The 23,530-nt window shown below is 48.5% G+C and overlaps 2 protein-coding genes across 10 annotated transcripts in view; one reads left to right on the top strand and one right to left on the bottom strand.

Moving 5' to 3' along the window:
• The window catches only part of Slit1 (slit guidance ligand 1), a 155,234-nt gene extending 152,650 nt beyond the window's left edge, over positions 1 to 2,584 (top strand). Inside the window, exons 35-37 of the mRNA XM_028889415.1 lie at positions 495 to 783; positions 1,126 to 1,337; positions 2,151 to 2,584. Coding sequence (XP_028745248.1) covers positions 495 to 783; positions 1,126 to 1,337; positions 2,151 to 2,389 — 740 coding nt within the window. The 3' untranslated portion in view covers positions 2,390 to 2,584. The remainder of the gene's footprint in view (positions 1 to 494; positions 784 to 1,125; positions 1,338 to 2,150) is intronic.
• Positions 2,585 to 7,084: 4,500 nt separating this feature from the next.
• Lcor (ligand dependent nuclear receptor corepressor) overlaps positions 7,085 to 23,530 on the bottom strand; it is a 129,501-nt gene continuing 113,055 nt past the window's right edge. For all 9 annotated transcript variants that reach the window (XM_028889370.1, XM_028889375.1, XM_037206848.1 and 6 more), the window contains one exon: positions 7,085 to 21,508. In XM_028889370.1, coding sequence (XP_028745203.1) covers positions 16,963 to 21,508 — 4,546 coding nt within the window. In that variant the 3' untranslated portion in view covers positions 7,085 to 16,962. The remainder of the gene's footprint in view (positions 21,509 to 23,530) is intronic.

Below are 23,530 nucleotides of genomic sequence, written 5' to 3'. Positions count from 1 at the left end.
TGCAGGCCAGGAGCCCCTGTCTACCACCTGCAGTCTGGGGAGTGCCAGGCCCCCTAAGTGAGGCCAGCTCTGTTCCTACTTCTTGAGGCTGAGAAAGGGGTGGCAGCTTCTGCCTTGGGGTTGCTGCAAAGCCACTAGCCCCAAAGCAGGTGTCAAGTGCCCTGCACACGAGTTCTTTGCTTCAATTAGGGTCTCCAGGAATGAAAGCAGATGTCCCGGAGGGAAGGAAGGAGTCTCAGGGGGAGATAGCCAGACTTAGGGAACAGGCATCCCAGCGTCTAGCTGCTCAACTGACCATGCCTGGCCTGACTCCCAGCCCTGGTCCCAGAGGAAGTAGACTTTCCACATCGTCCTGGAAAGTCCGATCCTCCAGGGTGGCCAAGGGCCTCTGCAGAGATAGGATAGAGCCCAAGGGCAAAAGGAGACACTGCAGAGCCGTCCAACAGGCATGGCTTGGTCCCAACGCAGCCTACTGTTTCTTCCTGTCACTCCAGGGATGCCCGTGGACGTGAACTCAGCTGCCTTCCGCCTGTGGCAGATCCTCAATGGCACCAGCTTCCACGGTTGCATCCGGAATCTGTACATCAACAATGAACTGCAGGACTTCACTAAGACACAGATGAAGCCCGGTGTGGTGCCGGGCTGTGAGCCCTGCCGAAAGCTCTACTGTCTACACGGCATCTGCCAGCCCAATGCCACCCCAGGGCCCGTGTGCCACTGTGAGGCTGGCTGGGGGGGCCTGCACTGTGACCAGCCAGTGGATGGCCCCTGCCATGGCCACAAGTAAGCCTGGGATGGACCAAGACAACCGTCACCCTCACTCACTGGTCCTTGTTCTGCCAGCCCGTTGGCTTATGGCAAGCATTGCCTCGTGACCTGTGGTTTTAAATCTTTAAATTGGAGCATCTGGCCTGACATAAGATGTTATTAATTATTATTATTATTTGGCTTTAAGCTCTTCACTGGAAAAGGACAAGCATAGAATCACATTTTGTTGTCCTCCCCCCCCCCCCGCCCCTTTAAATCTTGGGAACAGAACCAAGTGCAAGGCTAGAAGGGTGAGACACCCTCTGGCTGGTGCATGGGCTAGCCTGTGCTCACAGTTCTCTTCTCTGTCTCTTCCAGATGTGTCCATGGGAAATGCGTGCCCCTTGATGCTCTTGCCTACAGCTGCCAGTGCCAGGATGGGTACTCGGGGGCTCTGTGCAACCAGGTCGGGGCTGTGGCAGAGCCCTGTGGGGGCTTGCAGTGCCAGCATGGCCACTGCCAGGCCTCAGCCACCAAAGGGGCACACTGTGTGTGCAACCCAGGCTTTTCAGGCGAGCTGTGTGAGCAAGGTCAGGGGGCCCCCTCCTGACTGCCCTCTGCAGAGTCCCTCCCCACCATTCTGCTGTAGGAGCTTCACGTTATCATCCTCAAACCCCAGCACGCCCTGCCATCCTCTTCCTCCTTCCTTCCCCCACCTCTGGTACCTTGGGGGGCTACTGGGCTTTTGTGCCCCCTGCCCTCTGGGCGCAGAGCTCCACCTTTTCCATCTCCTGGGCCCAGGCTGCCCTGCAGTTCCCTTGTCCAGGGCCCTGCCCTTCTTGGCTGAGGTGTCTCCATGGAAGAGACCATCCAGGCATACCCAGTAACAGCTCCTAGCCAGGCTCGAGCATCTTGGTCTATCAGCTTTGGACCTAGGTGTGGCATGTCTGAAGGTTAGGGAATCTTTCCAGACTTTCTCTGGGCCCCTTCACCAAGATACGTTGGCTAGACCCCAGAACGCAGAGGCTGGGAAGAGGGAAGCTGGAGAAATCCAGCCTTGGGCACCGTAGGGTCAGAAGGTCCTTCTCTCCATCGAGGAACGCTTCCTCAACGCCGTCGCCTCCAGGCCTCAGCTTTTCTTGCACACCTGTACAGTGGGAACCGTTCCACCTGGCAGCCACTCTGGCCTGGAGGGCCTGGGCAGCCAGCTGCTTCCTCCTTCCCCAATCACACTGTGGGCCCAGGAGGAAGCCCAGCAGAGGTGCATGCAGAGATGGGGGAGGATGCTCGGGACCGAGGGGTGAGAGAGCCCTCCCAGCGAGCCCTCCGAGGACGCTGCACAGTCCCCCTCCTGCTTCCCACGGTGTGCTCTGAGGCTCTCTCTTGGTATTTGTCCCATCCAGAGTCCGAGTGCCGGGGGGACCCTGTCCGGGACTTTCACCGGGTCCAGAGGGGCTATGCCATCTGCCAGACCACGCGCCCGCTGTCGTGGGTGGAGTGCCGGGGCGCGTGCCCGGGCCAAGGCTGCTGCCGGGGCCTGCGGCTGAAGCGGAGGAAGCTCACGTTCCAGTGCAGCGACGGGACTTCATTTGCTGAGGAGGTGGAGAAGCCCACGAAGTGCGGCTGTGCCCAGTGTGCATAATGCGCAGGGGGTGCACTAGCAGCTGTACTGAGGTGCGGGCATCACCAGGATGGTCCCGGAGGGCGTGGGGACACTGAGCTGCCTTTCCAGCGGACTGCACTGCCGGGGTAGAGGAGCAAGCAAGGCCTGGACTGCCGCGCCCTCTCCCAAAGTGCCTTGCACAGATAGGCGCTTAATAAATATTTGTTGAATGAATGTGTGTGTGAGGTCAGGCCACGAACGGTGGCAGAATGGTGGCACTCCTCTGCCTGCTACCTGGGACAGAAAAAGGAGGCTTAACCCTGTCTCGACTGCTTCTCCCTTGGCCTGTGACCCTGGCTGGCCTGAAAGAGTTCATGTCCCAGTAGCCTCTGGCCCTTTGGAGGACAACCACCTGCCGGGGGACTGGCCTGGAGTCTGCTGCCACATCCACCAGCAGCAGGCCACACTCCAGGAGAAGACCTCCTGCCATGGGGAAGGAACTGACCCTTTTTTCCTTGAGTCACGTGGCCCATTGCCTCCACAGCTTGGGAAGAGGTTGTTGGGGTGGGGTGGGGTTTGTGTAGGACCAGGCCTCTGGATCCTGAAATACAGGATGACCATGGAAGCTTCTGTGAGGGGGTTCTTACGCTTGGGGTGGCAGACCCTACCAAAGAGGGCCTGGGGTTCTTGGCTGCAGCTGAATAGACATTACTGGCTACAAAAGGGGCATCGGGCCCCGGTTTCCCTAGCCAAAAGCTGCTGGTGCCTCTGGCAGAGGAGGGATGGGTTGTGAGGAGCAGCTGGGTGAGGCCAGGAACTCAACTGGAGGCCTGGCTTGGAGCCTTGTACTGAGACCATATGGAACAGGAGGAGGTTAGATGATCGGACACTAAAGAGTCTCTGCCCTGTGGCTCTGGGCAGACTTCTGTCCATTTCAGGCCTTAGGTCTGCAGCAGCAGGGAGGTAGATAGGAACCATGTAGAACTGCCTCTCTGGTCTCCGGAGAGAGGCCTGAGGAGTTAGAAGATTCATTTCCATTAACTTCATTAGCAGGTTTTTATGTACCCAAGCTGGAGAGGTTTCTGTGGGTGTGCAGCCTTGATGGGAACTAATTCCTAAGCACCACTGAGTGCCCAGAACGGCCCAGGCTGCAGCTCCTCACTCTAGGAGTTTGCAGAGAAGGCTGTTGGAAGCCACCAGATACACAGCAGCATGACACACAGGCTTCTCTTCCGTGGAGAGTGAGGTGTGGGAAGAAGAGGTTTGAGCCTCACAGGGAGCTGCTGAAGGGAGGAAGGGTCCTTTGTTCTCACTTCTCCCCGAGAGGGGGCAGCCCTGGCCTGTGTGGGGGCAGCCCTGGCCTGTGTGGGGGCAGCTCTGGCCTGTGTGGGGGCAGCCCTGGCCTGTGTGGGGGCAGCTGTGGCCTGTGTGGGGGCAGCCCTGGCCTGTGTGGGGGCAGCCCTGGCCTGTGTGGGGGCAGCTCTGGCCTGTGTGGGGGCAGCTCTGGCCTGTGTGGGGGCAGCCCTGGCCTGTGTGGGGGCAGCCCTGGCCTGTGTGGGGGCAGCCCTGGCCTGTGTGGGAGCAGCTCTGGCCTGTGTGGGGCAGCCTGGCCTGTGTGGGGGCAGCCCTGGCCTGTGTGGGGGCAGCCCTGGCCTGTGTGGGGGCAGCCGTGGCCTGTGTGGGGGCAGCCGTGGCCTGTGTGGGGGCAGCCCTGGCCTGTGTGGGGGCAGCCCTGGCCTGTGTGGGGGCAGCCCTGGCCTGTGTGGGGCAGCCGTGGCTGTGTGGGGGCAGCCGTGGCTGTGTGGGGGCAGCCCTGGCCTGTGTGGGGGCGTGTGTTTCTTTTTGGGCCAGAGGCGTGAGCATGTCCCTCTCTTGGCGGCTTGCATCTGGCAGTGTAGGTACAGAGCAGGGGAAGGCCTTACACCTGAGCCCCTCCCCCCAATATGGACGCTACACGGAGCCGTCAGCGCTGGTGAGGACACAAGCCTCCTGCGACTTTAGAACTTAGCACCTCCTCTCGTAATGGCTCTCAGACTAGTGAGACTGGGATGGAAAGAGAGCCCTGCCTTGACCAACTGGCCAATGTCCTCATGACTGGGTACACCCTTTGCTGAGGAGGTGGGGGAGGGCCAGGCTCCATTTTCTTAAGCCCTGAGCAAGGCCTCGGGGCACAGAACTGCTCCTCCCCAAGAGGGCAGCGGCCCAGGCTTCTAGGGGCTTTTCCCAACTCTGCCCAGTGTCTTTCTCTTATTCCAAGCTTTCAGGCCACCGTGGGATCCTGACAAGCAGCTCCACTAGGTTGCAGACGGAAGAAGAGTTTAGGCATTTGGCATCATGCTCCTTTCTAGAAATAGAGGCTCTGGCCTCCTCAGCCCTGTGGAAGCTACCATTTCCAGCCCCCCTCACTGGAAAAGCTGATTCCTGGGCTTGAGAGGCATGGGCCGGCAGGTTTGCTCAGATTGCTGCAGGTGAAGCGCCTGCAGTCAGGTGATGCAGCCCCCCCCAAGGCCTTGGAGTGAGAAGTGAGAGGCTGGGGCAATGGTTCCGAGATCCCTGTGAACATTAAAGGCCTTTCCACACCCCTGCACTCACCCAGTCTTCTATTGAGTCTGAGGATCAAGACTCACTGCAAAGCGAGGGCACCAAGGGCAAGAGAGCCATGAACCCCAGGCTCAACTTTCACCTCTGACTCAGTCACTTCCTAGCAAGCCAAGGGCCTGGTCTATCACCCCCATCCCGTTCACAACTGGGCTTTCAAGGTCTGGTAAGAAGGCAACTTTGAGAAATCATCTCCACGTTGTGTTCCCTTTGGTAAAGACCTTCAGTTTGCTTTGTGGTCACTGGCTATTTCCATTAGATGTGCACAGAAGAGGCCCAAAAGGGCGAGTCCCCCAGGAGCTGGTATGTGGGCAGCCTTGCTCAGGGCCCTGGGATGATGTTAAGAAATGGAAAAGACCAGCTTTGTTTCCTCTTTGCCCACTGTTAGCCTAACCATGAAAGTATTTCTTTATACAGAATACTTACAGATTCTAATATATATTTGTATTTCATTTTGTTATAGTATTTTTATATGTTAAAGTCAACCTCCAGTGTCTTTTGGTTTTCAGATGCTATGTGGTTGTGACCTTTTGTTTGGGGTTTCTGTAGTCTTGTTTTGGGTCAACTCTTAGAAACTGGCTTAAAACAGTCCCCGAGGGAGCTGCACCTGCCCGTTCCCCAGAAGTATTGTTTAGAATATGTCAGTATTGTCCATTGTCTTCCATGTGAACATGACATTGATTCACTGATTTTCTGCCTGCCTGGTCTCTTTCTTCACCAAAACGAGTCTGCAGCTACTAGCATCCACCCTCCCAGGGCAGCAAGGCCCGGCAGCAAGGCCCTGGGCTGCCACACTGGCCAATCATCATGGGCAGGCTGTTTGCTAATACTGACGTGGCAAGGTCTGTTCATCCTGGAGGAAGGGGTGTGTGAGTCTGGGGAGCCTGCTTACCCTCATCTGCTGCCAAGTGTTCACAGTGACACTAATGTTTTAAGCATTTGTCTAGAGTCACTCACACATTTAAGCAGATTCTGAGGGGCGTGGAGCATCCAGGCAACAGATTAGAAAGCAGCACGTATTCTCAGACATCCTAGAAGTCCAGTGAAGTAGGAGGAAACATACATCAGACCAGAAACCCTTCACTCAGGAGATGAATAAGAATCTGAGTGTCTGGGAGGTTGAGTCCCCCAGATAGGTCCCCAAAGCTAAAAGGACCTGCCAAGCCCTCTATTGATGCAGGGCCACGAACTAACTGATCTCACGCTAAGAATGCGGTGATGTTACAACCCCCACTCTAAGAGCACGTGACCATCTTGAAAGGGCATAGGGATGATAACTCTGGTGCCTTCGTAATAGTTACGGATTTGGAGAGGGCACATTATAGAGCAGGGCAGAGGAGGGAAAGTGAAACCAAGGAGGTTATTTAGACTGCAGTGTCTGGGAAGGATGTAAAGCAAGTGCTCCTTGGCCTATCATTCCTACGGCCAGTTCTGATTAAAGTGGGGTACCAACGGGCACACGGAAACTCTCGCTGCTAGAGACTGTGGCACCTGAAGGGCATTTTCCAGTCTATCTGTACCAGCTGGTTTTCATCATGAGCTAAATTTGTTAGGTTAAAACAAAACAAACAATACCCCCAAAACAAAACAAAACAAACCCCACAAGACAAAACTAGAAACTCCAATATTTGAAATGAAACACTTAGTTTTTAAACTTTTTTTTTTTTTTTTTAATCCTGGGCTAAATAAACACATCTGTAGGTTGAAAATTTACAACTTGTTTTAAAGCAAAACCAGGGGCTGCTAGACAGCCACTCATAATCCACCGAGGTGGATCACAGTCGAAGCCCTGACAAATGCCTTTTCTGCCATATTCCAGCCGGGGTGGGCTGGGGGGTGGTCACAGGACTGGACAGCACCGGTTGGCGTCTCCCCTCCCCTCAGGACCACTGACACCTTTCCTGTCCTGTCACCTGGGATCCCACAGTGCTGCGGCTCTCCCGCCTGTCTCCTGAGGGCAGGCTGACTGACGGCATGACGGGTGTGTGTGTGTGTGTGTGTGTGTGTGTGTGTGATGTAGTGTGCTCAGGGCTTCTCTATGCCCAGTTCCGGGGCTCACACAGTCGCTGCCATGTGTCATTGGGGCAGGAGGCTGTGCTGTATTCCATTCTCTCTCCAGTGACTACACAAACACACTTTAATATCAAAGAAGTTTAATATGCTGCAATAAAATAAGCGCCTTGAAAAAGCTCACAGAATAGATGTCAACATTAGAGTAATCCCTCCCACACATCGTCCTCTAGCTCCACACCCCATCACCTCAAAACCAAACCATAAAATCTTAACCACCACAGGAAATCCTTCCAAGCTTGGATTTCAGTGTGGGCCCCTTTATTAATAACAAGAACACAGTTATCTATGTGGTCCAACAGGAAAAGCAAAAACACAGAAGCACAAAAAGTCTACAAGATTTCAATATTTAAAAGACTTAGTACATACTCAAAGTTAAAATAACTCCAACTTTTATAGCTATACATACTGTTTTAAAGCAACTTAATATATTTTTAAATTTCATATATACACTCTCAAAGGTTCTTCAGGTGAGGTATGTAAACATTGTCTAATGAAAAATTTTCAATGTTTCAAACCAACAGATTCACAGCATACATTGAATTTTCATCCATTAAAGACACAGTATTTTCCTACACTCACTAACAGTGAAATCCAGCCCCAAGAGCACATGCTGCTCTGCCCGGTGGCTAAAGGCAGACTCTTCTCACTTGACTAGTTTGGAAGGTGCCGGGGTCAGGGAGGGCTGCACCCTCCAGAGGCCCCGCTCTTGGGCAGCCGGAGCACTGGCTAAGACTCACAAGACAGCAGAAAGGAGCACATCCAAACACCTACAAGATTGACCTCGGCAACACCACCAGGAGGGACCAGGAAAAACTTGAGAACGGTGGAGACTCAGCTCCCTGAACCGGAGCCGGGTCTGTAGCCCCTGCCCTAAACTCATTCTGAAGGGTTGTGGCCTAATAGAAGCAAAATCCAATGCACACCTGAGCTTCAGTTAAATTGCATGGGCCTCCTAGGACCCCCAGGCCCCTCAAAGGCTTGACACTAGCCTAAATAAGGGCACTGGGCTGTGCTTTTCATACAGGGTGGGGTTGAACTTCTTCATGTCATAATGCATATGGGAAAATAATGCCATGAGATCACAAAGATGACCAGCGTCCGCAGGCACTGGCCCAGGACCTTGGAGGAGCTCAATTGTGAAAACCACTTGTTCCCTGAGGGTAAACAGCAGGCTTACATTGAGATTAAGCGAGGCTAAGGTGGGGATTTTCATTATAAAATATCAAAGACTTACTTAGGAAATGTCTGGTCAGAATTTCTATTTCACCTCCATATCATCTACAGGACCCTCCCCCCACCCCTCACCAGAAGTAGTCACCTCCCCAACAACACAATGCAGGGCAAGTTCTTTCCTCTGCACGCTTTTGGGCTCAGCAGTGGAAAGTTTACCTTAATGCACCCACTTCAATCTAAAAAACACTAGTGAAAAATCCCAAACACCATCAGAAATATATATATATATTAAAAAAAGAGAGACATATTCCAAAAGCCTAAAAAACTACATCACTTCTAACTGGTTATCTGGGTGTGGGTATTCCTTTTCATTAAGTTTAGGACGGTCACAAGAAAGGCTGCTCAATAGAGTTGGACACACTAAGAGCCTAAGCAGACTCTCGGGACCATGGACATCTTGAGCTGAGGCATAGAGGCAGAAGGCAGGACATAGGCTGGCTTCTAAAGGTGAGTCAGAGCAGGGGGAAATATAATAAATAGGCCACATGTTTCTCAGGTAAAAATTCCTTACATTTATTCTATGGCCAAATGAGCTTTGTCTCATCTGTTCTGGAAACTACAAGTTTCTGGGAAATCGCTAACTTTCAATTGGCGTGTCCACTTTTGATGTGTCTGGTGCTAGGAGAGTTCCCACACACTGCTACAGCTCTGAGACATGGGAGCGTGCAGAAGAAACAGAAGCAACAATTCAAGTAAAGCAGCCTCTTAGGAAAGGCAAGAGGCTTCGCAAGAGCTGTTCCCCAACCCGATCCTCTGAGACAACAGGACTGGTCAGCACCTGGGGTCGTATTGCTATGGAAACACATCAGAAAGAACACCTGGAAGTCTGCTCTGCAGACCCGGGCACTGACCAATTTACTGTACACCTGTATATATATATATATATATAACACAACCAGATGAGAAGAGGGGGCAGTTAAAGCTTGGATTGGATGGTCCATTACAGATCAAATGCCCCAAACAGCTCTCAACCTGCTGGTTTTGTTTCTTTCTCCATGAGTGAACTGTAGTATGAAAGAAGTCCACCACTCAAAATATATTCTTCTACAATACAATGCAAACCAACATCACTCAGAACATGAGTCTGCATACAGCACATGTAATAAATATTTTTAGAAAACTATTTACAGCATTACATCTTGTGAATATTTAGATGACAACAGAATCTACTTTCTGCAAAGGATAAAAAAAGTTTTGACTGTCTAGTTCAGTGCTAAATTCCCTGGCACCTAGTTATCCATTCACATTTCATCTCAAAATCAGATTTGCTTACAAACAGCATCTTAGAAAAACATTCTCCAGCATTGCTGTTCAAGTGCCTTCCTTGTTTAGAAAAGACAAAGGGAGGCCATAGGAAATATGCAAACTACAGTTCAAATGGCTGACAGTAATCCCTTCATACCTGGTCTCCAAGCACCCTAGAGTCCTGGAGCTGCAGGTCAACCCAGCCATCCTGGCAGAGTAGCATGGTGACAGATGGGGTGCCCATGGATGAGGTACAGGGAAAAGGGCCATGCATAACCATGAAGCATTGGTTTCATGACATCTAGGGTGCTCTGAATTGCAGACCAGGACTCCTGAGAAGTAAAGTTGAATACATTTTAGAACCATGGGTTATAGATGGGTGGAATGGGACCACATCTGCACAGATGCTTGATGGGAAAGGATGAGGAGGAAAGCCAAGATGTTCCCAAGTTTTTTCAATGTGCAGAAGGTGACGTGTGTCTCCTATCGATGTGTGAAAGGATGACTCTCATGAATTCTGAAAGCCCAGACTAGAAGCTCACATTGGTAACCACAGTGGTTTTGGTTTCTCCTCATTGCATAGGCATGAGTCTGCTTGTCCTGGGACTACAACCAAGGTCAATTCCTGCACAGGCCATGGAAGTGAACAGCTGAACGTATGTACCAATGGTTCATGTGTGAGTTGGGCTGCTATGGGAAGCCCTGATGCTGAGCTGAGCGAAGTTATACCCCTTCAAGCCCCACTTTGGTCTGGGATGGAGCATCAGAGGGAGCAGCATTAAAGTTCCCGATCTACGCTGTGTTTACCCAAATACAGTAAGGGTTTCCCGGTTACAGCCTCCTGCCTTTACTGTAATGTTTAGGGGTTGAGAGCTGAGCATGGGAGCTGGGAGAACAGATGGCAAGAAGTTTTTGGAGAGCCCTTTTGACAGTTAACTAATTTTGTTAAAATAAATACTTTGTATAGAAGCATTTGAACAGGAAAATATCACTATTTACACAGTAAAATAAACTCCACAGTGGTGTGTATAAATATGCACTCTATGTATTTGAAACCAGTCACTGACACAGCCTCCTAGAACCTACTAAGAACGTAGAAGCCACTAGTGAAATTAATTACCCTACGACACAGCGGCTCTAGCAATAATCCCTACCTGGGGTATAAATATACAAAATTATGCAAATCTTATTCGTATAGTGTCTTTACCACAAATGCTTCCGAACACTACATACAGCTCTAACTACAACACAACACGAGATGTACACCATGGTACCAACTGGAGTGGGGGAAAGGTGATCACTGAATGGCATTTAGACCCAGTCCACTAAACACTGTGAGAATCTAGCAATGAAGAGAAATTTTTCTCATATGACATGTATGCATTCAGAGAAGCACTTTAGGGGAGGGAGTGTCCCAGAGAAAATGCCACCCAGAAGGGGGCCAGTGGCATAGGCAGAAGGGGAGAGAAAAGGCAAGGTACCAAGAATGACTCCCCAAAGGAGGAGCTGCTTCAGGCCTGACCAAGAGGGCCCTGGACTTGTTCTGCCTAAAGCTGCTGGTGCACAGATGAGGTGCCTTTGGCACACTGGCCATGCCAACAAAAATGCATGGCCTGGACTCAGTTTTCAAACACACAAAGATCAGCCACTTATATTCACAGATATTGACCAAACTTGAGAATTGTAAATCTGCACATATCCTAGGTACAGAAGAGAAATGGAGGGCTATGGGTATGAAACTACCAGTTCCTATGCTTTCAGAGAGGCACTACTTCAGACTGTATGTTCACTGGAAATCAGCATGTGTCACTGCTGGTGGAATGTCTCTACCAGTCAAGTTCACTGTGATGCATAACAATCATGATTGTATTTTTCAAGACTGTACTTTAAACTAGATCCTAGTAGATATGCTATATCCACAATTCATCTTTCTTCCTTAGAAGCACTATCAAGAATGTTGCACAAAGACAACTGTGTGCTGAGACAGACAAGCAAGATACCCCAAACCCAAAAGGACTGTTGCAGTGCTGGCCTATATGCACAAAGAAACCATGTGCCTAACTGCTCACACAATTTGATAGTGACTTTTGCAAAGATCAGTACACTGACCTACCTAAAAAGTCAGGTAGTAAGCATCTTAGGTAGTATGGACCACATATAGTTTGTTAATTGTTTTATTATTTCTGCTTGTCCAATTCAAAAAGTGTAAATCCATTCATCAAACCTCTGGTGTATTCTAATACCATGGGCACCCAGATGCTCTTCAGGCAGGCAGTCTAGACTTTCAAGTGGTTTACAAACTGCACCCGTCAGACAGGATGGGCCCACAGGGTGTGAAAGCTTCAGTGTCTCCTTCCTTGGCACACATGCCTGGGCAGCTGCCTGTCTGCCAGAGGAAGGGCTGGGTCCAGAGTACTGAAAGACACCATCCTAGAGCCTGAGAGAGGACAATCCCATGAGGAGGCAACGGCTCAAACCCAAAAACAAAAGCATGAATAAGGGCAGCTTCTGCACACTGCTCATACTCGTGTGTAGAATAATGGGGTACTGCGAAGTGGCTGGCCTTACCATCCATCCCTTATAGGTGACAGGACTCTTCAGAATTTCCAAGAGTTGAATTATTCTGAAAGCTGTCTCAAAAGGCAAGTTTCCAAGTGCTGCTGGTTTTTAAGTTTCTAAAAGTATCTTTTCATTGCAAAGGATTTGGGAGCAAGCACAGGGAAAAGTACCTGCTGCGTGGATATGAGGACTGCTTTACATACACAGATGTGACTTTATATCTCAAGCATTCTAGCATTTCAGTGGCTAATAAGTCATAAGAAAATATAAAAAAATTCAAAATAATTGGGCAAGGGATAGAGCTCAGTGGTAGAATGTCTGCCTAGCTTACATCAGGCCCGGAGTCCAAATTTCAGTGCTGTCCACTAATTAGGAGACAAGGTCCCATCTTTTAAATTTGGTGTGATATTTAACTTCATTCTGGAATGCAGAATAGAAACTTTTATTTGAGTTTTGGGGGGAAGGGAGGGGAGGACTAACACTCTGGAAGCTGACTGGATTTGATATAAAGATACAATCAGTAACTCCTTAGTCATACTCAGGTTAAACGTGCTCTAATTTTTTTTTTTTTTTGTCCTTCTTTTCTATAGCAGTTCAAAACCACCATTCTATTGTTAGCTTGTCTTTAGTAAATTTATTCTGAAAGTGTGTGACTGAAAACAGATCAATGGCAGTCCATTATAAAGAGTGCTTTGGTTGTCTTTCCCACAACTACATGTGGCGCCGAGAACTCTTAAGTCCAAGAGAAGCACAGCTAATCCCATCACAGTCAGTCTTGGCTTATTTTAGTAAACAAGTGAAGCTACGGGCAGTTCTATGATTAGAAACGATGGGAGCGAACCATGGGACAGTCCACATGACTTCCGAACTCCAAAGGCAGCTTGTTCAGGTATTCTGGTCTGTAGGCTGTGGTGGCTTCACTGAGGGGCGGGGGAGGGACTTAAAGGGAGACACACTGCTTGTATAGAGCTGAGTTACTTTGAAACTGTCTCAATGACATGCCTCTCTTACAGCAAGAGAACACAGAAATGCGCTTAAAAGATGGAACTGAGATGGGGGGCAGCGTGGGAGACAGAGGGTGTGAGGCACAAGAAGAGGAATGGGGAAGATCTATTCCCAAAAGATTATTTTCTAAAGCAGGGGTCAGCAGGCTTCTTCAAAGATATAAATATTAACTATTTTAGGCTTTGTGGACTTCATGGCCACTGTTCCATGGATAATCAATAAGCAAATGGGCATAGTTATATGACAATAAAACTTTATTTATACACATGAGCAGCCGGCCCACATTTTGCATGTCTGGAACAGCTCACAGGTGAGTAAGAGGAGGTCTGCACTGGTAAAACCAGAGGGATGGAGGTGGCTCTCCAGCTACGGACAGCTTCTTGGGTTATTCAGTCTGTTTCTGGTATTCTGACAAGCACAGACTTCGGATGGCAACACCACAAAATCTCCAGTTTGCATGGTGTCATTTCCTATGGGACTCTCAGGCCTGCTAATCAATAGAAATGTTGCCCATAAATGAGTGACAGCTGTGCTCTTACTTACTACAGCAGCCATCACAAGGCTGGAAACAGGCCAAATCCTGATATAAAGCATCTGTCTTGAAGTGATGCTTGCTGATGACTTATGTGCACAGTGAGAAATTCACCTGTGGCTGAGTGATGCTCAGAGGGTCCTGGGGGAAACGGATGACTCTTCTCTCTAAACCATTACAGAATGATGAGGCACACACCTCATAGCTTGACTGTAGTTTAAATAAGACAGTGTAAAATTTTCAATAAAGAAACCCACCACTACCAAACAACAACAAAAATAAAAACAGCAAAACCCAGTGACTCCCAGGAACTAGCAACTATGGATCAATAGACTCAGGTAACATTCCTATGCTGGAAGCTCCCAGAACAGAGAAAGTGCCTGGGTGAGCGAGACTCTGAACCCCAGCGAGACAGCAGGCCCATACTAGGGAGTCTAACAGGACAGAAGATGGGTCCCCAAAGCAGGCTGCGCTCTAGGCAAGCTACACAGAGCTTCTCAGATAGCTCCTTGGGCATCTTCTAGATCCTGAGCAGAGGGAACACCAGTCCTGCGGCATTGACTTCAGCTCCAGCCTTAGGACAGCCACTACACTGAGCACAGGGCCAGGAGCAGAATGCCTTTCAGACTCGGGGTCAAACTGCGGGGCAGAGTGCACTGTATATGCTGGCAAGTTGTATTTGAAAATGGCTACAGAAGGAAAGGAAACAAAGGGAATGGAGTCAAGGCCAAGCCTGGATGGAGATGCTGAAGGGATGATTTCCCAGCATCTGCTATGGGTGCAGAAAAGTCTAGAACTACTGTCAAATTTTGATTCTTTTCCCTTCTTCTATTAACAAAATTAACCAGATCATCAAAAGTGAGTTCAATAAATGTGAAACAATTAAAAAAACTTAAATGTCCAAATTTTGTAGAATGTCCATTTACATAAATGTAGTCACTACTATCAAGTGCAAGCTGTTAAGGATGTCTACTGCACTGTTGTGTTGGGTATATAACAAACACTTCCACACAGATCCCTCAAATGCAGGCTACTATCTTGAAGACGCTTTTAAAACTGAAAACACAATCAGAAAAGTACTGGAATGAAGTATGAACCTGGAACAGGAAGCGTCCCACCAACTTACCACTCCCTCCTCCCTCTAACCTAACCCAAGCACCTTACAAGGGAGTCACCAGGCAGCCAAGGGCGCCTCCTGTGTACAGGCATTGACACACCTCACATTAGTAAGCCTTGGCTGTTTAAGTCACTACAACAACAATATCCAGTGAGAACTATAGGAAAAGCTCTTTTAAGCCTTAAAACCATTTTTTAAATATTAAAATGAACCTACTTAAAACATATTAATGCTTCTGTGCAACTTAATGCTGAGAAAGAGTTTCGAGCACACACTCAGCAGTCTCATTACGATAGGTAGCTTGTGAATGGTCAAGGTCAAAGATAATAAAAAGAATAATGGGGAGTGGGGAAAGCAAGGGGTGGGGGAGGAGGCAGTGAAGGGGAAAGCCCATGAATGCTCATGGGACAGAGGGGACATTTAAAACAAGGAAACGACAACTTTCATTATCCGTGAAATTCAACACAATTCTCAATTTCTCATGAATCAAATGCTCCAGTCCTACCCAATTATCACAAGTTTCCATTATCTGCAGCAAACTTTTAACAATAGCAAAATAGGTAGAAGGCCTGTTTTATCATGATTTGCATATAAAAGAAGTGCATCTGGGTTGATCTAAAAAGATCTGAAACAACCTAAGTAGAAACTTTTAATAAGCACAGGGCAGCAGCTGTCCACGCAAGCCTATTTTGGTGACAGGACACGTCAAAGCTGACGGAGGCTTTAGCAACCAAGTGGTTTGCTGACTGGCCCAATGGAAATGTCAAGTACACACGGTACAATGGAGCAATGTCCCAAGCATTGAGTGAAGCCAATGGGGCTGTGTTAGGCTCCACCCAGGAAAGGCAAGCATCACCACTTTCAATTATTGCAGTTCTCATTTCAGAGCCACGGCTCAGTGAAGCGGTGTGGGAGGGGCAATACTGCAAGCATTTAGCCACGAGGCTGGAACTATCAATGGGTATAGACGCCTACTCCAGACAGACACCTACTCCAGGCACGAACAGTCACATCAGAGAGTCTCAGCTGAGCTTCACTCAGCTGGGGATGGGGGTGTGGCTCCACTGAGATTCTGGGCAGCTTCTTGCAGCTGCCTGGGTGTCCTAGTCTTTCAAGGACACTGCTCTCCAAGTCTGATGTGAAAGTGGTATTAGGGATGTGCATGGAGACACTGGATTACTAGCAAACAATCTGGCCATTGCTAATTTCTCAGCTTACAGATACGCTGTATGGGAAAGAAAGAATTTCCCTGTGAAAGTAGTACCAGGAGACACTAACTAAATGCAGATACACCTAGATGCATATGCACAAAGCTAAGCTTTCCTACTGCTGGAAAGACATGCTGACTTTCACTGCATAGGGAAGTACTCTGCATAAGAATGGAAACAAAGAATCACTCGTCCTAATGGTCAAATGATAGCTGCAAGATGAAAACATATACAAAAAGCTGCAACAGAATAGAACACACACCTCACAGAGCAGTACTACCATGCTCGCAAGGTCCCAAACTGGAGGATGACAAGTGTTAGTAGTAACACAGTTTGGGGGTGGGGGGTGTTTCTAGCACATCTTTTGTCCCATGGGCACACAAATTAGAGAACATGATCTGAAATGATTTTAAAAAAAGATGAAGGGGTGATAATATGAGTTTTAGAAGGAAACAGAAACATTAATCTCTTATAATAATTATAAATCCCCTGCATTCTCCACATACCATAGAAATGATTTGGTTCAGCTTTCAAATATCACTCAAATAAAAACCAGACAGACAGGAAGGGGAGTTGTGCTGCGGTCTGCAAGGTGCACCTGTCCAGGGGCGCACAGGCAGCTGCTGCCGGCTCCTCACTCGCTCACGCATGCGCAGCGGTGGCCTCCTCAGTGACAGAGCAAGTGCTTGTGCGTCAAGTATAAAATACAAGCCTTTAGTCACATACATCAGCTTCTCAGCTTTTGTCAAATTTTAAACAAAAATGATAAATAAGGCACTGTACTTCTTAAAACAAAAACTGCTTGTTTCCAAGTTTAAAACCCAAGGAACAACCAGAATATAATGTACAACTTCCCTTAGCCATGGAGAAGGACTCTCTCTTCAAGTTCCCGTCTCTAGCTGAGATGCATTTTCTGACATCTCAAACTGGTGTTCTCTGTAACTGCAACGTGAAAGGCTTAACAAGCTTATAAAAGCAGATTTTGTTAATGCGAGATAAAGGTTTTTTGTAGAGGCCAGCCTCTCTCGGGGCCATCCAGCTCTCACTTGGAATCTAAGCGTCGACGTTTGCTCTGTGAAGAGTCCAGTTTGGCCTTGAGCTTTCTCTTTCTCTGGGCAGCTTGGGTCTCTGGGCTTTTTGTCAAGGGTCTAGCTCGGCCCCTGCCACTGCTCAGCTTCCTGCTTCTCCCTCTGGCTTTGGGGGGCTTTGTAGAGGCATCTCCTGCCCCCTTTTGCTTGGCAGGCTTTGTCAGCGCTTCAGAGGCTGCAGCAGGATGGCTAGGCCTTTTGTCCGCATTCTCTTTTTCTTTCCTGGATGGTGGGCAGCTCTTCCCGGGAGCCTTTTTACAGATTCTCACTTTATTCTCTTTCAAGGTCATCTTCTTGGATAGTTGGCTGACTCTGTCCTTTGCAGCTAGCTTCTTGGCAGAAAGGCCTCTGCTGGCTTTTGTTGCTGGCCCCTTGTCCCTATCATCCTGAGTTCCGCAGCCTTCTGCTCTTTTGCGCTTGTTCTGACCTTCCACTTTAAGCAAGGTTTCAGGCATCTGCTTCCCTCTTTTCCTCTTGCGTCCTTCAGCCCTCTTGGGGGTGACAGGAAAGCCATCTGCACCCACCCGGAGGGCCAGCTTGGGAGACATCAGCGGGTTGATGCACACGCTCTTGCGGCCCTGCTTAACTTCGGAGGGTCCGCCCAGTGAGCTGTCCAGGCGCTGGGCTCTGAGCTTTCCTCGAATACTGGAATACTTTCTAAGGATCCGGGTGCTGGCTGGAGTAGGCAGGTTGGCGGGAGGATGGCTATTTCTACCTTCCCTGACTTCCTCTACAGTGTCTTCACCGTTAGGGCCGAGGCTGCTGTCACTGGCAGCCTCTGGCTCCACCTGGCCAGGGTTCTCTCGAAGTTTAGCCCACAGCTTCTGTGGTTTCCAATTATTCCTAGCAGGAATGGCTCCGGGAAATTTCTTTAAGTGTTTTTTCAAGCGTTCTGCCTGTAGTGAACTGGGGTACAGGGTGGCAGGAGGGTACTTCTGAAGAGGGTGTTTAACAAGGGGGATGTCTCCTGGAAGACGAGTATTTAGTTTCTTCACAATGACCAGAGACCGAGTTTCTGTTGTCTCTAAGAACCACTTACAGATGTTAGACAGTTTGAAGTTTGTCATAAACAGCATCTGAACAGGAGAAAACTTTTGCACCTCCAATGAGCCCCTGCACTTCCGTGACCTCTTCTTGCTCTTCCAAATCTCCTTCAGCTTGTCCGACTTGCTCTTTGCTCTTGCCGTTGGCTGTGCTTCTTTCTCCAACTGGATCCAGCCTTTCTGAACTTTCAGGTACTGGGCGTTGAAGTTGGCGATCAGCTCCTGGTTCTCCTCCTCTGCACACCATCCCACGAACTTGGGCTGCTCTTCCACCACCGTGTCTGCATCGTCCTCATCCAAGGGCTCCACACTCTCAGAAGCTTCACTTTCCTTTGGTGCTGGGCTGACTGGTGTGACTTGCTTTTCAGAAGTCACTTTTGTAGTGTCCAAGGCATCCACACAATGAGCGTGTCTCAGGTTGTAAGTTGAAGAAGGCAATCTCTTAGGTCTTAGTACCAGTTTTGATGGCCCAGCAGGATCACCATTCTGACTGGCTGATATCCCAGCTAAGCTAGATGAAGGAAGGCCAGCATCATCTTTAGAGTGGGTATCCTCAACGTCTACCTCACTCACAGAGGCTTCCACATCCTGTGTGGCAATGTGTCCTGGCTTCTCTTTTACCTGCTCCGGGTCCCTCTTATAAGGAATGCTTTCCGAGGGCACATGTGCATCTCTCTCATCTATTTTGGACCAGACATTAATTTCCAGGTTCTTCCCAGGCAGTGGCTGGCCAACTGTGGTGGGGTCACTGCTTGGGGAAGTCTCCCCTTCTTCTCTTTTAACTTCCTTTGCCAGCATGCTTTTAAAAGTCTGCCTTGTGATGACTCCAACTCCTTCACCTTCCTGCGTGGTATCTTCATCAGAGGAACGTTCACCGACACTGGGGTTTTCGGTGTCCTCCAGATCATCTGTATGGATGCTGTCAATCACTGAGCCCTCGGGGGTTGCCCTACCAGAGCGCCCTTCTCTTTTAGAATGCTTTACGGCAGGATTTTTAGAAACCTTCATTTCAGAACAAGCAGTGGATGAATCTAAACCTTGGCTTCCTGGGCACCTGTCAGCAGAAGATGAATCTACAAGTTGACTTCTTAGGCATCTATCAGAGGCCTCAGGGAGCTTTTTACCCTTTTTCTTCTTGTCCACATTCTCTTCGGGAGAATCCAAGTTTGCCTCACTCAGATCCTGTTCTGATGAGTGTTTTCTATCACGGTGTATTTCTAGCTGTCCAGTTCCACTGGCTGCCTCACCTCCCTCGGTCTCACCCGGGTTCTCATCACTGACAATGCTGCTTTCCAGGAGGGGCGGGGCGGCTTCTAGCAACAGCGCCTCCCCAGGGATAGCTCCAGTCTCAGCCTCAGTACTGATGCTTTGGTCATGCTCAGACAGTTCTAGACTCAGGGGAGGATCGAGACCCACAGCAGGACTTTCATTTTCTGAGCACAGAGAATGCTCTTCTCTGATGACTGTTTCAGGAGAAGACTGAGGTCTACATAGCTGGTCTTCACTGTCTTCCCCAGAGATGAAGGGGGAGCTTCCGGTTGTGGGAGTCAGGTGACACTCCTGGAGTGTATGCATTTCCTCTGACTCCAGAGGAGAAGCTGGTGGCTGGTCTTGCTCAAGGAAAGATAGTACACTTGCTGTTGGAGGTGAGACCGCAATGCTGCCTTCTGGAACATTAGGCATATCCTCATCAGGGAGGGGTGCAGGCAGAAGACATGCTGGGCTACAGGCTGTGGTCTCTCCTGGAGTAGGGGAGCTGCTAGGATCCTGTTCATTCACAGTAAGGCAAACCTCTGGCTCCTGGTACTCTTTTGCTGATGACATGTCTTTGTCTCCTTCCTCAAGGGAGGTTCGTTCCTTCCCAGGATCGTCAGGGGTATCTTCTTGCAGAAGTTGCATTCCTACTGTGGAAAGCTGTACATCTGCAGTTGGAAGCTGTACATCTGCAGTTGGATGCTGCACACCTACTGTGGGAAGCTGCAGATCTACTGTTGGATGCTGCACACCTACTGTGGGAAGCTGCACATCTACTGTTGGATGCTGCACACCTACTGTGGGAAGCTGTATATCTGCAGTTGGATGCTGCACACCTACTGTAGGAAGCTGCACATCTACTGTTGGATGCTGCACACCTACTATGTGCTTTGAGGTGGGAAGTGTAAGAGTCTGCTTGGGAGTCACCACTACCTCTGGTGCTATCGGTGAGCAGCTTCCCTTTTCTTGGGAGCGTAAATTTCTGGCCAGTGTGCGAACAGTTGGCAATTCACAACAATCACCATTAAAAAAGTATCCCCGGGTACTCTTTCGGGCTGTTTTCCGAGAAGACAATATGGATCTTTGATTTTCAAAGTGGCATTCTGTTATTGGTTGACTGATATAAACAACATCACACTGGTTGTCATAATCATTTATCCTCAAGCCTGATGCCCTCTTACTCTTCCGAGCAGTCTTGATGGAGGCTGTTATCATCTTGGTTCGAGAGTGACCATTGGGTGCTCTGTGTACAGCTGGTGTGGGGCTGGGAGCTAACCAATCACCTTTGGAATGATCAAAATGGCTCTGGTCGCTGGGGTATGTCTGGTAACCCACCTTGTTTCTACCTAGTGAATGAAGATGGTTCTCTTGCTTTGGCCTTGCATCTTGTTCATCTGCCTCTAAATCCTGGTGTAAGGATGTTTTTGAGCCACACTGTAAAGTATTCTCTTTGTCTGCAGTACTAGATGAGTTTCCCATAAACCCTGAGTCCCATTTCTCTTCTGATAAAGCTTTGAATGAGTTTCTTTGAGAAACAATACAGCTACCACCTTCTTCAGTATTCTCAGCTGCCACATCCACTGCAGTCAGACTTTCGACTGAGGCTGGGGCATGGTCTTCACCATCCTCACAGGGTTTCATGCTGATGTCTTGTTCCTGTCCAGTGGTTTGCCCCTCTAAGCTTTTGGAACTGTGGAGGGAGTTAAAAGAGGAAGAATCCAATGTAGTGAGGCATTCCACAGCGGGACTGTCTGCTGATCTTCTGGAGTTAGGTTGAATGTCTGGAAGTTCAGAGGAATCTTTGTGGACAATGGTCAAGGCATTCTCTATTCCATCTACAGAGTCTGTCTCAGGAGGTGGTTCCTTCATGGTTTGTTCAGTCACACTCAGAGAGCTAGGAGAACCCGAGGAGTCTAAGAACAAATTTACAGAAGCAGGAGACTTCCCATCGAGACACACATCATCCGTTTCATCTTGTCTGCAGCTCAGCTGGGCACAATCTGCATTGCAAGTGGAGACATCCATCACTGTGGAATCTAAAGGCTGCAGGTCCTCAGTACCTGGCTGAGATTCAGTGTATAGGTCACTCAGGACACGAATGAATTGCTTCTGATGATGTGTGCACAGTTTGACCATAAACTTCTCCAGTGGGGGCTTCGATGGATGGTTAGAATCAACTGCTGATGCCTCTGTTGAATTCTTACTAGACAAACAGAGCAAAAGAAGAAATTAGCATGTGCACTTCCAAGGAAAGGTTTCTATAATATGAACTGTATCAGATGCTATTTATATTTTAAAGAGAAAGGGCATTCTAGTCAAAACTGCCATTGACTTCCAAGTCCATCATTTACTTTAGTTCAATAAGGAAAACATAACTAGAATATAAAGCTAGCCCATATTCGTCTCAAAAACGTTTTGTTTTTTATGGTACCAGGAAATGAAAGAGGGCCTGGCACAAACTAGGAAAGTACACTACCACTGAGCTACATTCCAATCCCCTACTTCATACTTTTACACTTCAATAATTCAGAAATAACTGTCTTAGAGGAAATATTGAAAATAAAGTTTGCCCACATTATTAACTCCACATGGTCAACACAGAGCAACCCTTATCCAAAAGTCTGTAATGCTCCAAAGTGTAAACGTTTGCAAGTGCTAACATGGAGGTACAAGTGGAAGACCACACATCATGCAACTGTTAGATGCAAGACTACTGAAAATACTGTGTAAGATTCCTTTTAGGCTGTTTGCATACAGTGGGTCTCAACCATAAATGAATTCTGACATTTGGCTGGGGCCCCTCCTGAGATAGCTCAGTAAATATATGCAAACATTTCAAAATCTGAAGAAAGTCAAAATTCCAAACATGCCCAGACCCAACATCTTGGATAAGGGATACTGCACTTCTGTTGTAGGCCTAGGCAACCGTGTTAAAACCACCACTAGTCTAAGTCTATTAACACTGATAAAAATTCAGACATACTGCATTACAGACATCATCTTAGAAGTATTTAGAGAACTCAATGGCTATAAGACGATTTCTCAGAAAGCAATTGGCTGGAGAACCACTAATAGTGTTCTAGAACAGGAAACAAACAGCAATAAGAATGTTCACATTTTAGGTATATTAGACAGTGGAATGACAAGCAGGTTCTGATTTATAGCGTAAGTGAGGAGGTAGATGGGAAGCAGAAACACGAATGGCAAACTATCAGCTTCGACTGGTGCAAGGCAGAAGTATTAGTATCACACTAGCCTTCCACTGAATTCCCTAGAACATCAGCAGTAAACAGCTACACAGCTGCTCTGCAAGAAAGCTGTCTCCATACTGTGAAGCATGTGTCTGCTCTCTGGGACAAGCTCTCAGAGTTTAAGCCACAAGGTCAAGGTGGTGGAAGAGGCCAATACTAGACTCAAGACAGGTCACAGGGATGGCCTGTAGGATGGCCAACAGCTTTTACAGTTGCTTTGTGCTTCCGGACGCACAGCTTTTACGGAGCTCGCATAGATGGGGCCTGGTTTGCTACTTCTCCCCCACACACTCTGGTTTGTAGACCTGTAGGAGACTATTATTTGACGGTGTATGAAGCACAACAGAACATGGAGGGTAACTGCACACACGTGTGTGAACAGATGTTGATGCTGTCTTTTGACTTTTACCTCCTGGGCAGGAGGTGCCTTTATAAGGAAGGCTTACTGCAGACAGTCTGCATCACCTATCTTCCCACCTCCCACTGGGAGTAGAGTTGTAGGAAAAGGACACAGGAGCTCGAAAATGAGATGTCCGATTCTACTCCTATTCTGACATTTACAGGATTCCAGGGAAGTGACCTCATCTCACTGAACCTTAGCTTCCTCATCTGTGTCCTGGGACTGAAAAGCAGAATACTGAGAGACAACACAAAAGTGGGGCTTAAGTACCTTTGCTTTCTGTTTCTAACTTGAGACACGGTCTCTCTCCATAGTTCTGGCTAGCCTGGAACCTGCATCAGTCCTCTTTGATCCTCCTGCCTCTGCCTTTTATGTGTTTGGCTTATGGATGTGGTAGCACACTCTAGCAAAAGCAATCAAGGTTTTTGTTTGTTTGTTTCCCAGGGGGACCTCAAACGTTCTGTGCAGCTGAGACTAACCACGAGCTACTCCTGCTTCTCTGCCTCCACTGTCTAAGTGTTGGGGTGACAGTAATATGCTATCATGGCCAGCTAAACTTTTAATTATATTTATA

The sequence above is a fragment of the Peromyscus leucopus genome, chromosome 1 (assembly GCF_004664715.2).
Source record: "Peromyscus leucopus breed LL Stock chromosome 1, UCI_PerLeu_2.1, whole genome shotgun sequence".
Taxonomy (NCBI): Eukaryota; Metazoa; Chordata; class Mammalia; order Rodentia; family Cricetidae; genus Peromyscus; species Peromyscus leucopus.
Note: the sequence above shows the minus strand (reverse complement) of the source record. Positions and strands in the feature narration are given on the sequence as shown.